General features: G+C 40.9%; 1 protein-coding gene across 8 annotated transcripts in view; it reads left to right on the top strand.

Annotated features, from left to right (window-relative positions):
- The window catches only part of AGPAT4 (1-acylglycerol-3-phosphate O-acyltransferase 4), a 122,319-nt gene that overhangs the window by 56,217 nt on the left and 50,588 nt on the right, over positions 1 to 15,514 (top strand). For 7 of the 8 annotated variants that reach the window (XM_043544302.1, XM_037895113.2, XM_037895114.2 and 4 more), the window contains one exon: positions 10,681 to 10,850. In XM_043544302.1, coding sequence (XP_043400237.1) covers positions 10,683 to 10,850 — 168 coding nt within the window. In that variant the 5' untranslated portion in view covers positions 10,681 to 10,682. Of the gene's footprint in view, positions 1 to 9,849; positions 9,941 to 10,680; positions 10,851 to 15,514 lie in introns of all 8 variants that reach the window. The other variant, XM_037895115.2, reaches the window with a different exon arrangement.

The following is a 15,514-nucleotide window of genomic DNA, read 5'->3' as shown; positions in this document are numbered from 1 at the left end:
TGCTCCTAGACCAGTGGTTCTCAACCTATTTACTATTGTGGGCTGCACCCAATACTACCTGTATGGCCCTGAGGATGTCACATGGGCCACAGCTCTGGGCTGATTGGGCCCTAAGTGGCCCATGGGCCACCGGTTGAGAACTACTGTCCTAGACTGACAACCTCAGCCCCTGAAAGTAAGTCTAAGGACTGTGCCAGGGCGAAGCAGCAGTTATCGCGCCACCTCCTGTTGTGGGTGACCGAAGTGAGCCCTTTATCTCCTCAGCAGCTCCGGGTCCATTTCTGGCACCAAGGTTGCAGTTGGTACTGGCAAAACAGCTGGCTCCAGTGAAGCCCTCGGCCCCGTTGCTGCACACAGCACTGAAGCTCTCAGCTCCGAGAGAGACTCTCTAGCCGGGTTACAAAATCCTACTAAAGGTACGGCTCCGAAAAGCTCTCTGGCACCATCTGCTGACTTTTCCATATCACACCTTTGCACTGTGCTCAACACAGGCACTGAAGAGAGATCACCCACAGGAATTCACACAGCTGTATCTGACACTCCGGATTCTCCACTCCTCAGACAGGAGGTGTCCCAAGTCTCATCCACTTCTCAATCAACACACTCTTCGTGCTCTCCCACAGGGACAGCACCTCCTTTCCTTAGTCCCTTGTCCTCATCGACATCACTATCAACTCTCTCTTGCCCCATCAACATCAGGACAATTGACATCAACTTACCAGCCTTACCCTGCTGCACTTAAGGGCACCCAGTCTTTTCAGGGCCCACCATGGATGCAACCATATATTCCCCCCCCCCCCCACACCATTGGCCATATTGGGGCCCCTGGGCCATGTATAGGGCACAATTTGGTAATCCCCCACCGCTGCAAACACACTGGTCTCCATCAATCCCCTCCTCAACAATCTCTCGACCTCCAGAACCACAGCCACCACTGGGGGAGGAACTGGAAGGAGAGCAGGATGAAGAGGTATCTCCAGTCCTCCCATTTCCTTCATCTTCACCTGATGAAGTAGTCATGCCACCATCTCCCACAGTGGCTGATGATTTTTGTCACTTTCAGGAGTTGTTCCTTGACCACCTCAAGTGGAATGTTTAGGGAGTCAGCCACTCTAAGAAACAACAACACAAACTGATTGACATTCTCCATACCTCCTCAACAACAAAAATTGCCCTACCTATTAACAGGATACTACTTGAACCTGCAAACCTTCTTTGTCAGACTCCAGCCTCTGTCTCCCCCTACGTGCAAATGGGCAGATAGGAAATATTATGTACCTGCAAAAAATGCGGAGTTTTTATTTTCACATCCTGCCCTGAATTCCCTCATGGTGAATGCGGTGCGAGAGAAGGGCCATCAATGGCAATCCCAATCCGAAGATGCTCCACACGTGAGGCACCATTTGGTCTACGGCCGGCCCTGGTGTCATCAGTATGGTACTCTAAGAGTAGCTGCCCTCTGAGTCAGTGTCAGAACTGAGTATAGTGGGTGAGCTCAAATAGAAATTGAGTGGAATAATTCCCAAACTTTCACTTACTAATTGGCTTTCAAGGCACATGTCACAGAGTAGCTGCTCCCTCACAAAATGTGTGCAGTATATTACACACATAGGAATTCTATATTGTTAGGGGCATGGAAAAGGAGTTAGAAAGGTCAAGCTAAATAACAAGGTCAACATTACTTTATCTGCTAAAATCAAGAGGGAGTGGTGGGGATACTGCTTCAGATCAAACCGCTTTGAATGTCTTCTACAGAATCAGAGAAAGGAGGCTGTAATGCCACAGAAGCAGCACTTCACCATCCTACCCTCCCACCACTTGGATCTTCTGGGTTTCCTTTTCCGTTCTGCCCACAGATGATGGGTCCCAAGTAACTTGTTTTCAATGTCCCATGTAAAATTTTAAATAAAACTTGGGTGGGGGAAGGATGGAATCTACAGACAACAAACTCTCTAGAATTGTACGTGGGTATTTCTCTGAAAGTAACCATGTTATTCTCAGTATTTCATGAGGTGTCACTATCTCTTATGGAAAGAGACAAGTAAAACAAAGATGACCACTTGAAAGAGGAACTCGTTAGTTAATTTTCTCTTCAATTACCACTTGTGCCCCTTTCCGTGCTACCTACTTTTAGGCCTTAAGATCAACTCTGTTTCTTTGCGCATATTTTTGTGCACATCCTATTTAGCAGTCCCTTTGGAGTGTGGACCTCAGACAATGTCTATTTATCTCATTTCAAAGGTCTTTGTCGCTGACCCAGTGTGTATTATTTCTAGGAATTCAGTTTGTTTTTAGAGTAAAAATATGAGCCACCAGCTTGAAGCAGTCACAGTATCAACAAGAATCTTAACCTCACACACAGAGAGAACAGTTTTCTGTCTGTTTTTAAAACTGGTTCTCAAAAAAATAAGAGCCCAAAATATGAACCCGGGTCAGATCCTCAGCTGGTGTAAGTCCACTGGCGTCAGTAGAGCTATGCTGATTTATCCTGGTTGAAGATCAGGACCAGATTCTCTGTTATATTGGGTCCCAGGTACCACTCAGACAGCATAAAAGGAATGGATTCTGACTGTGGCTGGGTGGCTGTTTCCCCACCCAGCAGGATCCCTGGGCTACTCTCCTGGAAGGTAGGTTGGTGGGCTTCCCTAGCATTCGGAGACTTTTCGGTACGTCTACACTGCACATTCTATACGGCAGCATGTAGAGTACGTATGCTACACACCCCTAGCATGGGTATGAATACCAGTGTACACAGTGAGACACTGCTTAGGCGAGTAAAGACATGCCTGAACTCTGTGGATATGTACTCTACATGGCTCTGTACATGCCCAAGCAGTGCTCTCCCCATCTATACTGCTGTTTTTAGTAGCGTCATGTACTGCTGCTGGAGCCTTTCCCCACACAGCCTGCTTTCCACTGCAGCGTGCAGCTACATGTAGCCTATAAGTCACCACCAATGATGTGCAATGTAGTTGTAGCCTTTCTCTCCATTCTGCTATGGAACAAAATCTTTTTCAAAAATCTCCGACGTTTTCATGGAACAGAAATCCCATTCCAGCTCAGCTCTAATTATTAATGTACATAAGCACAACCTTAGAGCCTGAAATCCAGGGCTGCCTTCATATTCTTATTGCTGATCCTATGGTGTGGAATCTCCTTCCCTGTTTTCTGTGCCATGTATTCATATCCTGAGGAATTAACATAGTACTAGGCTTTATGAATGGCTCTTGCTACAGCATTGTCTGCTAGTTTTGCCTTGTTTTTAATTTTTGTTGCAGTGTAAGTGTGTGGTAACTTCTGCTTTAGCAACAAACCCATGGAAAAACCAAATTAAAACTGTCCTGTTTCTGGGTGCCTTCTTAATATTCATGTTAGATTAAATGAAGCCCTATGTAAAGGGAAGAAGTGTTGCTGAGTTTTAGAACAGGCCATGTGTTTGCAAAATCTGCAATTATAACATTTTTAAAAATTGAATACGTTACTAAGATGGATTGCATACCCATCATTTTCCCCTTTAATTGTTGAAAACAATTTCATATGCTTAACCTAATACGTAAGTATTTCTGTGACTTATCAAGCATGTCTCATGGAACAGAAGTCTTTACTAAAGGTAATCTACACATACAATACAGTTTTAAATTATTTTAATAGGACCATCTTTTTAAAATGCATTTCTTTGAAATAGGAAATAGCAAGCATCAATAGACTGATTTCCCCCCACCCCTTTAAAAAAATTAAGTGAAATTAGTTCTGGGTAAAGGTGTCCTGGAGACTTTTTAAAAATGTAGGAATGTTGAGCTGGGTAGGATTGAAATACTACAGGTCAAGGGGCCAAGAATCTTTATACAAATTAGTTACTACCCTTTGGATCAGGGCAATGAAGTGCTAGAGAAAACAGAAATAGCATCTGTCTGTGTAAACACATGAATGTCATGCTTGTCACTCTACTATCAGAATTTTGCAAAGATTATCACGAGCATAGTGTAAAGATCCTCTTGTGTTCTGATTTCCTTCCTCCTTCCCCAGAGACAAAGGGATTTCTTTTCTTTTCTTCTTTTTTCTACCTTTTCTCCTTCCTTCCTTCCTTCCTTCCTTCCTTTGCTGTTCATGTCAGGGTGGAGGTGGGAACGTTTTAGGTTAGGAACCACAGTGAAACCTGGAAATTTGAATTTGGCAAAGATCAATTGGAGTATTCAAGCACTGAGTGGAAAAAAGCGCAAGGGTTTTACAGAAGCTGTTTGTTGGAAGAGGACGTTTATAACAATATGTGTTAGAGACAACTATGAGGAATAATATTTCAGGTTTAATTTTGTCCAATGAAGAAAGAGTAAGTGAAGTAGATATTAGGTTAATCTGAGATCACCGCATAGTAAATGTCTAAATTTCAGTCATTGGAGGAATTTTAGATACAAATACAAGCATATTGAACTTAAGAGAGGTTCAGTTTTATAAAATGTTGAATATACTTTGGGCTCAATTGTGTAGTTCCTATTTACATAGTCAGTACTATTTATTTTACTGTAATTTAGTGTAATAAAAAACATGTATCTATATCTGTCTGTCTATATATATATATATATATATATATATATATATATATATACACACGCGCACACACACACGGTGTGTATATATATATTACCAATTATTTAAAATTACAAACTCTAATGTTCAGTTGTCAGTTCGCCTCTGTCACCAAACAGTGGCTCTCTGAAATCAGACGTACTGCTTGATTCAGTAAAAACTGCAGGATTCAGCCCTGAATGAATTTGATTGGTTATATTTATTAGCAGGTATTATATGAACACCGGCTAAAGGATGAAGAGTTTTTGGAGTTGGCTCAGGGGACATGTATATCACTTATACAAAATTAAATATCAAATTTTAAAATAATTCATAGAATCATAGAATATCAGGGTTGGAAGGGACCTCAGGAGGTCATCTAGTCCAACCCCCTATAAGTTTTTAAGTTGTGAGCACAACTAGAACTCTAAAAGCATTACAGGGACACTGACTGCAGCACTGGTATCATTTTATAAGATAATATGTAGAGGGCCCGATTCTCTGTTGCCTTACATATTTTATAGTCACTTACCCTAGTGCACAGTGGGTGCAAAATGCTCCAAAATCCTATTACGCTTGCTTTGTACTGGTGTAAGTGATTGACTGTGCAGGGGAAGAGCAACAGAGAATAAAGCCTAGGGAACGTAAAGGGTTTCCAAAGAACAAAAGGAAAAATGAAGATCAGAGATGGGTATTTCAATAGAAAATTTCAACTTTTCGGTTTAAAGAAATCAAAATTTGGCATATTTCTATTCTGAAATGCTGCCACGATGCCTCATGGGAGTTGTAGTTTGGATGCTTCATACACCCATTTTCTTCTATAGACCTGGCTTCCTTGTCAGACTGCATTTCCTGTGACCTATCCAGCTCTCGCCTTTTGTGGAGGGAAGGTGGTGCATCATGGGAGATGTAGTCAGGGTGGGGACCCCAGCCTATAGAGCAGAATGGGGACATGAAGCAACAAACTCAAACTCTTGAGAGGCACTGTGGCAGCATATCCCATCTGAAATATTTTGGATTTGGGGCATTTGATTCTTTTTATTAAGAAGTGTAAATTTTCTGTGGAAAGCAGAAACTTTTTGTTGGAAAGACCTTGTAAAACAATTTAGTCTGAAAATTTTCAATTGGTGCTAGCTGTGCACTTGAGAAAAAGTTGATGTGTGGTTTACAGCATGGCTGATTTGCAAAAAGAATGCTTAATTGAAGGGGAGGGTTACAGCTAATTTGCACTGGTCAGCAGCAGTGCAGAGGAGGTGGGCTGAGTGTGTGTGTGTGAATGACCTTGTGGTGTTGAGCTGCCACAGCAAGTTGCCAAATAATAAATTACTATAGCAGTCTGTGGGAGTAAGCTGGTAGCATGATAGTTTATTGCAAACTGGCACTAGGGAGTGTCACATGACAATCACAAAGAGAAAAAGGTCTAGAGGAATTTAAAAAAAGGAGTGGGAAGAATAAGGGGGGGGGGGAATGTTAAGAACTTCAGAGACTGCTTTTTTTGCATTTAATAAAAAAAACATACAGTGTTACTCTGGGGCATGTTTTCTGCAGCAGCTGAACAAGTACGTCAATTATAAATAACTAGGCAAACAGGAGGCAAAAGGTTTAATCCTGCAGTATTTTCTCGGGCAAAAATCATACAGGATCACACCAAGGTAGCACAAATGGAGTCTTTCTGCTATGGAATGTATTTGAGGTTGAAAACATGTAATTAAAATGCTACATGCATGTGAAGTACCTGTATAATGAACGTCCTGATGTATTATTAGCTCAGTTCAGATTCTTTAAAAAAAAAAGGTGACATTTGGAATAAAACAGGATGACCTTCATTAAAAGGTTCTTATCTAGATAAAGTGTAGTTTGTTTGGAGAAGTCATACACAATTATCTGTTCCCTTGAACTTCTTAAATGATTTAAGTGATGAATTGGGTAGCAAAAGAGGATAAGGGAATGAATTAACAGATTTTTTCCCCCCTTCCTCAACTGTATATAAAGCTGAGCAAAACCCAAAAACCCCCCACAAATTTCCTTCCTCTCTGTGATCCTTATTGTTCTGCCCCGGCTACATAGTCTTAGAGATGCTATCAAAAATTACTCAGGCTTTAGTTTCAGTACTTTTTAAATGTTGTTTTTTTTTTAATTTGAGCAAAAAGCTAATAGAAAAATGTAAACTACAGGAGATGTAGGATTTCAAATTATAATAAAGGATTGTTTCTTATAGGGAATTTCTTAGCGGATCATTTCTGGAGGCTTAACCGCATTTATTTTACTCATTTGTGTATCTTCATAGCATTCTCTCTCAAAAGAAATACTTTGGTCCTTGTTAGAAACTGATGCTTTCCGAAACAGTGACATTTAGAAGCATTTTTTCATTAACATGGCTCAGACCAACCCTGCAATGATAACCGCCACCTCTAACCATTGCAACAAAAGTTAGCAGGACATTTCCTTGTCCTTTTCTGACAGAGAAATAGTTATTTGGTGTGATTATGAGTAAGCAGGAAACACTGGGAAGTCACTAGTAAACTGTATAAGACACTAACTAGTCTTACCATGTTAAGATACTGCTGTCTGGATGGAGGATCCTATTAATCTGAGTTTAACATTAGCACATACAACGTGGCCTTTCTCCCCCCAAAACGATGTCATCCCACAAAGCTTCAGGCAATTAATTACCAAAGGATTACTGAAAAAAGGAATATATTTGTTTTTGGCTATTCCCAGTTGTCTTGGTTTAGAAAACTAAACTGAAAAGATTTCAAAAGTGTTTCAAAGGCTGGCCTGGCTCCAATTTTTGCCTGAAGCTGGGACTGGACGACAGGGATGGATCGCTCGATAAAGTGCCCTGTTCATTCCCGCTGAAGCACCTGGCATTAGCCTCTGTCAGAAGACAGGATACTGGGCTAGATGGATCACTGGTCTGACCCAGTATGGTCATTCTTGTGTTCTTATTGTATACAAGTGTGGTTTTAATTACTTTTTTTAATTGATCCAATTTTTCTCCTTTGTTTCCCAGACAACCACTCCACACTGTTCTTGGCAAGTATTCTTAGCTCTAGCATCTGTCCCTGAGAAAAAACACCAACACGGGACCTAATCTAGCTCTCACTGAAGTCAACAAGGGTTTTGTCTTTGTGTTGCCAGTACCAAGCACTCAAAAATGAAACTATAAAAATAGATAGATGTTGGGGTTTTTATTTGCCTTCTAGTTTCTGAGACGTTAGGGTGCACTCAGGTCACATTTTCAAGCTTTTTTTCCACACCCAGGAGAGCTAGAAACTTTTATAAATGAATGTCAAGATTCTCATGCAATCTTGTGAATCCAGCATCTTGGGCTTAAAACAAAACACCAGATTTTGAGACCCATGATACAATTGATAGTAGGCAACACTGCAATGACTTCAGTGCAAGCAACGTTGAACTAATAGATGGAAGCAACCTAGAAGCAAATAGCTGTCCCTTTTATTTACAGCCAAACTCTAGTCTTCACTTTGGATGCTTGCAAGTGTATGAAAGCAATGCTAGTATCTGTCTCTGGGCCGAATTCCAAGCAGATGTGTATATGATGATCAGCACAACTCACTCATTGTGTTGATGTTGTAGTCTGTGTTGATGTGAACTAGGTACCTTTTATAGCGTGCCAGCAGGGTCTGTGCAGGGCAGGTAAAGCCCAGCATGTTTGTGTGGTTTAAAAATCTCACACCTCTAGTGTACTTTGGCATCATATAGACAAGCCCCAAATGTAAAGGTGTCTAAGTTCGTGTAATGGGGTTGAATTGACATTTCCCATGCCTCTGAATATGACCCTCTTTCTCTAACTACATCTTTACCTATGCACTCTGAGGCCAGGAGTAAAATTTTCAGAAGTACCTAAATCCCATTATCAGAAGTAACTTAAGCACTAATGAGTCTGTCTCATTGGAAGTCAGTGGAACTTAGGCACTTTTCAAAACGGGATTCAGGTGTTTTTGAAAATTTTATCATAGGCCGATAGTAGAAAACTCGCACTCATGTCACTAAATTGATATAAAATGACTTCATTTGTATCAGTGCAAATCCTTAAGATGAACGTACTTCACTTTAAATCACACTTAAACTGCTTTAGTTTAATGTGGTTTCAAAACCTGCTCCTAATAGAAGTGTTCTTCTTGAGAATGAAACCAATTGTTGTTTGCACTTAAACGTTTCCACAAAGAGTTTGCAACCCAAACATTGTAGGGTTAGGCCTCTCCATGGGCACCAGAGTAACTAACTGTAAACCAAAGTGAAATTGACTCATCTATTTTCATTGTCCAGGCTGAGAGAAGTTCAGAAAGTAAACAAAGAGCATAAGTGGGGAATAACCAATTAAACAATTACTTTTTTTTTTTTAATAACATATGTTAGTGAAGTAGGAAAGGATTTTTTTCAAATAAATGATTTATAAACGGACAGTGTCCATTTAAATTTCACTTCCTCATCATTTCCCTTCATTTACACCATCCCATGCTATTGACTTGTCCATCTAGGGCCTGATCCAACTCCCATCAAATCCAGAGGGAGCCTTTCCATTTAGTACAGCAGAAGGTGGATTGGGTCCCTAATTCTGATCCAATTACATGGAGTGGGGTCTTTTGAGAAAGCTGCTGTTTGAGTAGCAAAGTGTGCAACCTTAGACAAAGCTGGCAACAGAGTGTGGTTCTATGAAATGGGCACCCTGCCATAGAATGAGCCTTCCCAACTGACAGCTGTTCCACTGTGTAACATACTTGACGTGCAGCTGCTAACATAATAGCTGACTGGCCCCTCCCGCCCTCAGTATTAGCCCTGTTGGAAGGAGTGCCTCCTGTCTGTCAGCAGTAGGAAGGGCCATATTCAGAGAGGGTGCTCTGGCCCAGCAGAGAATGGGGTCAATGCTACTGCCGCCTGGTTTGGACGAGTGCTTGAAGTGACAATCGTCACTGCTCATTTCACTCACATCTGTCTTTTGGGCTGGGCCTCAAGTGCCCATATTAACCCAAGGGGAAAACATTGTGGCTTTGATCCCACCTGTCTGCCTCTCTGCCCAGCACTCTTGATTTGGCTGCCTGACCAGGAGGATAAACCTCTTGGTGAGTGTACAGAAGTCACCTGTTACCAAACAAACTATAGGGATATGATCTGGGGAGTGGGTATTCATCCTTCTCTTCTTCGTATCTGAAGAGGCAGAGGGTCAGAGGTGGTTATCATGAGTGGTAATAATGGATGGTACCTTATGAACACCTTAGTACAAAATAATTGAATATGCAATTATATTTTTTCATATTGCAGATGAGATTAAGAGCCCTAGAGTCTGAGCCTGATCTAGCAAGATTCTGAACACCCCCAGAAGGCGGCTGAGATCAGGCCCTATGTGCTATAGGTAGACTTGGCCAAATGTGATTTATTTTTTTATTTTTATTTTTGTTTACAATTTTGATGGGTAATATTTACATTTTTACAGTTGTGGGAAATTATTGGAGGGGAGGGTCAGATGGTGATGGGTTTAGACGATATTTAATGACAGTAGAAATTTGAGATTCAAAAAGTTAAAGCTTTATAACCATTAAAGTGCAAATTGTCAAATCACATGTCAAAATATACAAAGTAAATATCCTTAAATCAAACTGTTAAGTTCTCCAGCAGCATTTTTCTTTGCATATCTGTAAATTTTGATTGTTGTTGATGGAAATGTTGTTTTTTTCATTGGGGTGTGTGTACAGTGAAATTGACATTTACTGGCATTTACTGATAAAAAAATCTAGTCCTTCCAAGCCTAGCTATAGGTTGTTGATTGACCTCAGCCTTCAGAGTTGCTAGAGTGCTGGCAAGATCTCCCACAAAATGGAAGCAGATTCCTGCCTTCCTTTCAAAAGCTTTTTTTTAAAAGAACTTGGGCACTGTAGAAAGTGTTGTTCTACTTACCTTCCATCTAACCCTGTACCCCCACTCTCTGCCCAACTGCATGAGTGTGTGACTGATGTTTGCAGATTCAACCTAGATGAGCTGCAGTGATTTCTTTTGCTACATCCCGTAAGAGGCAAGTGATGCTTTCGGCGCGTAAGTGATTTGTGAGTGCACATGTAATTTATATATTCATTTATTTGTTGTTGTTTGTTCCAGAAATGGTGATGTTGCTGGAATGGTGGTCAGGCACTGATTGCACCCTCTACACTGACCCAGAGAATTACCACAAGTACGGGAAAGAGAATGCCATCGTAATCCTTAATCACAACTATGAAATCGACTTTCTGTGTGGTTGGAACTTTTGTGAAAGATTTGGGGTTTTAGGGGTGAGTTCTGATTAGCATTTAAACCAATTAAATTTCACCTTTAACTTGTACAGAAAACATTCATATTTTAGTAAATAACCGGATTTGTGTCCAAATTTCATACAGCTCTTTTCAGGCATTACTTGATCTTAGTGTTTTTCCCCCTTCATCTTGCTGTCTTTCCTAGTTTGGAAAGATTTCCATTGGAGGAGAGATTGACCGGGTTAGGACTATCCAGAGGAAAGATGAATAAAAGGTGATATGATGATGGTATACAGAAGAATGAATGAATGGTGTGGAGCGGGTCACTTAGGCATCCAAAAAAAAGGCACCGTTTAAATTAATAAAAGGAAATATTTTTAATGTAGAACTTAATCTGTAGAACTCATTGCTACCATATTTCACTGAGCTCAACAGTTCAGTAAGATTTTTAAAAAGACTAAACATTTTTATATGGTTAAGATATCCACAATTATTACTACATGGGATATTAACCTTCATGATTCAGGCCAGAAGCCAACCACTTAAAGTATGTCTTCACTGCAGAATTAACTTGAGTGGTCAGCACATGAGTCTGGGTCAGCTTAGCTTCGCCTGGGTGTGAGCAGCTCCACTGCAAAGCCATCCTCAAGTTACTGTGTCCTCACTGGTGCTGCACTCCCCTGTCATTCACTAGGATTTTGGGGGACATTTCCCATGGTTCTTTGTGTTGATGTAAACTGAAGTGCTCTGCAATTCTTCCCCAGTGAATTGTAGGAGATTTTGTCTGTCCTGAACACACACAAGGGCATTGTGGGAAGACACTGGAGGACTAGTAGCATTTGAGACATTTAGCTTGCGTCCTCACTGCAAAGTGGGTGGGTTACCAGCATGAGTGAAACCCCGATTCAGTGTTTAGCCTACTGTCCAAGATGGCCAGCTAGCCCAAACAGAAAACCTCTCCAAATTCAGAGAGCATTTTGTTTGTTTGTGGTGGGAGGAGATTAAGGGCAACATCCGAGTCAGAAACTGAGTTAACTCTGCAGTGAAGATGTACCCTAACAGCTGGGGGTTAGGAAGATAGCATCTATCTCCCCCCACCCTCTGCCTCCCATAAGCATGTTACAGTAGTCCATTACATTTATCTTATATCCTCCTCTTAAGCATTTGCTACTGACCACTGTCCAAACCTCGACACTAGAATGGACTAGTGTTCGTCTGACATTTCCTTTGTGCTGGAGTATGGGAGATGGGGTTTCCATATTTTCTCACCTCAGTGTTATTCCCTATGTTCTGAGCCTCTGTGGGGCTTTACAGGCAACAGCACAAATCTTGTAAAATTATGATAAAGGGACCTAATAATAAAAATGCCCTTGTCACACTCAGAGGCAGGAAAAAATGGGGGAAATTATTACCAAAACTCCTCAGACTGTGCATTTTACTGAATCAGCTATAAGCTTCTTGCTGCTCTGGAAGAGTTTTTTATAACCTTTTCATCATGCTTGGGACTTGCTGTGTTCTCAAGGAAGGTAATGGATGTAAGAAACCGTAGAAGAAAACTATCACTTTATATATATATAATATATATAGTACAGGGAACCTTAAAAAAAATGAAAGAAAAGGTTAGAACAATTTAACAGATAAATATCTGCGAAACAGTGGAGATAAGGCGTTTCTACCCCTATTGATTGGAACTCAGGAGATCTGGGCTTCTGGCTCTGACACTGGCCTGCTAGGTGACAATGGGTTTCATGTTCTCTGTGTATATAAATCTCCCCACTGTATTTTCCACTGAATGCATCCGATGAAGTGAGCTGTAGCTCACGAAAGCTTATGCTCAAATAAATTTGTTAGTCTCTAAGGTACCACAAGTCCTCCTTTTCTTTTTGTATAATATGTGGTGATGGTGGTATAGTCCGAATGCCAGTGGACTGTCTGCCTCAGCAAAGCATCAAGTTCGGATTGGTGTACATTATCCATTGAGCAATTCATAATATTGGCTGCAAAATAAATATATTTCAAAAAGGGGGGGGTAGTCATAATTTTATTGAGGTTGATCATCTGGGAGAAAATTCTTCGGTACAGAACCATCATTTTAAATTAATTTAAATTTAATTTTCTTATTTTAAAAAAAACAACACCCTATGGAGTGCAGATGAGTCAGATAATTCTTCTTAGCCCTGGTTAATTGTTCTAAATCTCTCCACATGGCAATAAAAATGAAACATAAGGAAGTTACTTTTTGAACAGTTGTGATGACTTTCAAAGGCATTGAGCAGAATCCTAGACTCAGACCTGGGGCTAGGTACTTTGTTGTGTTACCAGGTCACTGTCCAGTAGCGACCCATGTCTCACGTGAATGTTAATTGCTCATTTTTTGAGAGCACTCACTTTTTATTTATAATTCAGGAAATAAAAGTGGGATTCGTGCAAGCAAGTGTGTGCAAGTTTTGTCACTCAGATCTGTGTGTGTGTGTGTGAGAGAGAGAGAGAGAGAGAGAGAGAGAGAAAATATGATTGCAGCATTAACTTTGAAGAATTACTGAATTCAGGAAAGTAAAGCCTTATAAAGTAAGCATACTTAAGGTTCTATGAGGACTGCTGTGGGAGCTAAGGAAATGCCCCCTCAGCTCCATTCTAGTACCCTCAGATTGTTTTAGATTTGGGGAAATATATTTCAAAAACAGAGTACTCCCAAATCCAATAAATCAGATCATCAAAACGTTTCACAGCAAATAATTTATCAGTCAGATTTAGCCTATTTGCTGCTAGCAGTTTGAAGTTATGAAACAAATTGTTGTTGGCTCTTTAAGTGTTTAGTTTTCTGTCAGTATGTGGTGTTCACGGTTTAAGCTGTGTTGGTTAGCTAGCTGGGACTACACAGATAAGTAATGAGGGGTTTTCTTTAAGTGGATAAGTATGCAAACGCTTGCACAAATCTAAAATTCAGTTGTTGTGGTTACTCATATGTATATGTAGAATTGAAATTTGCTTTCTGCAGCCATTCATACAAGTGGAACTTGATCACACAGGTGTTTGTAACTAAACACACAAGTGCATATACAACCAAAGCTAATTCATTTCCGAGCTGGATTGAGTATATGAAGAAATATATCCTTTCTGTTATCATCCAGCTTTAATCCCTGCAGGCATCCTTGTAATCACATATGCGATTGTAATATAGTTCTGGAGCCTTAAAATCCCTCCTTTTCTCCAGGAAGGCAATATCTTATGTGCAGTCACCCAGTGGTGGTCAATGGAATTTCTCTTGCAGGGAAGGTGAAATTTAAAGGCTACAGAAGAGGATTAGTATGTTACAAAGAAACAGTTCATTAAAAGGAGTGATAATGGGATAAAATAAATTCTGTGGATGCATGCTTTCCTCCATTCTTCTACATGTTATATATGCACAGAGCAGGTTCTAGTTCTATATACTGGGAGAAAGGAGGGGATAATTTGTCTATTACAAGTCTAATTTATTCCTCCCACAAGAGAACAGTCTTGCTAATGTACCTCATTGAAAAGCTTCCTTCCTGTAGTTAGTTCTCTGTAATTAGAGAGTTCCTTCTACACTTAATGCAGACTTCTGGCACAAAATAGCATAAGATGCTTTAGTTTCTCTTCATGTGCATCTAAGAGAGATTATCCACTTCAGTGCGAAAACGAAGTTTTGGGGGAAGCCGTTGGCAGAAGAAAACAAGAAACAAATCCAATATAGCCTTGAGTATTCGCATACTGGGCAGAATTCAAGTGTCCAAATTGCCTCCGCATATGTTCCTTATCTCTAGCATAGATATTCACTTAAATACTTTTAAAACATCATTCCAGCATGTCATTTTCTATTTAATCAAAAATGGGGGAGAATAGAGAATTTACCACCGCATGTAACTGTCAGAGTTTTTGCATATGCTAAGACAGCATAATTAAACAGTAGATGGTGACAAGAAATGGTTAGAACCTTTATTGTGCTTTGGAGGCATAACCTTTGTAGACTCAGATTACCGCCAGAAGAGATCATGAGATCATCGACTTTGACCTTTTGCATAACGCAGAATTTCACCGTTACCCTTGTATTCAATTGTCGTTGAAGCTGTGCTGCAGTGGCCCTGTTGCAGGTCAATCTTATCTTTTCTGCTTTTCGGTACAGTACATATTGACTATTACCGGTGTATTACAAGACTAAAATTGTTCCCTCTTTTGGGCAACATGTTTGCCTACCTCAAGGGTGGCCAACCTGAGCCTGAGAAGGAGCCAGAATTTACCAATGTACATTGCCAAAGAGCCACAGTAATACATCATCAGCTTGCGTCTCTCACCCACCAGTGCCTCCCCGCACCTCCCGATCAGCTGTTTCGTGGCATGCAGGAGGCTCCAGGAGGTGAGGGGGGAGGAGCGAGGGCACTGCACGCTCAGGGGAGGAGGCAGGAAGAGGTGGAGTGGGGGCAGGGCCTGTGGCAAAGCCAGGGGTTGAGCAGAGAGCACCCCCCAGCACATTGGAAAGTTGGCACCTGTAGCTCCAGCCCTGGAGTCGGTGCCTATACGAGGAGCCGCATATTAACGTCTGAAGAACCGCATGTGGCTCCAGAGCCACAGGTTGGCCACCCCTGGCCTACCTAATTCTGGTCTGGCTTTCTTTTTGCTTCCAGCTGCAATTCAAGGTGCTTGGTTTTGTTCTGTAAAGCTGTGTGGCTATTTGGAATACCACA

Source organism: Chelonia mydas, chromosome 3, assembly GCF_015237465.2.
Source record: "Chelonia mydas isolate rCheMyd1 chromosome 3, rCheMyd1.pri.v2, whole genome shotgun sequence".
Classification (NCBI taxonomy): domain Eukaryota; kingdom Metazoa; phylum Chordata; order Testudines; family Cheloniidae; genus Chelonia; species Chelonia mydas.
Note: the sequence above shows the minus strand (reverse complement) of the source record. Positions and strands in the feature narration are given on the sequence as shown.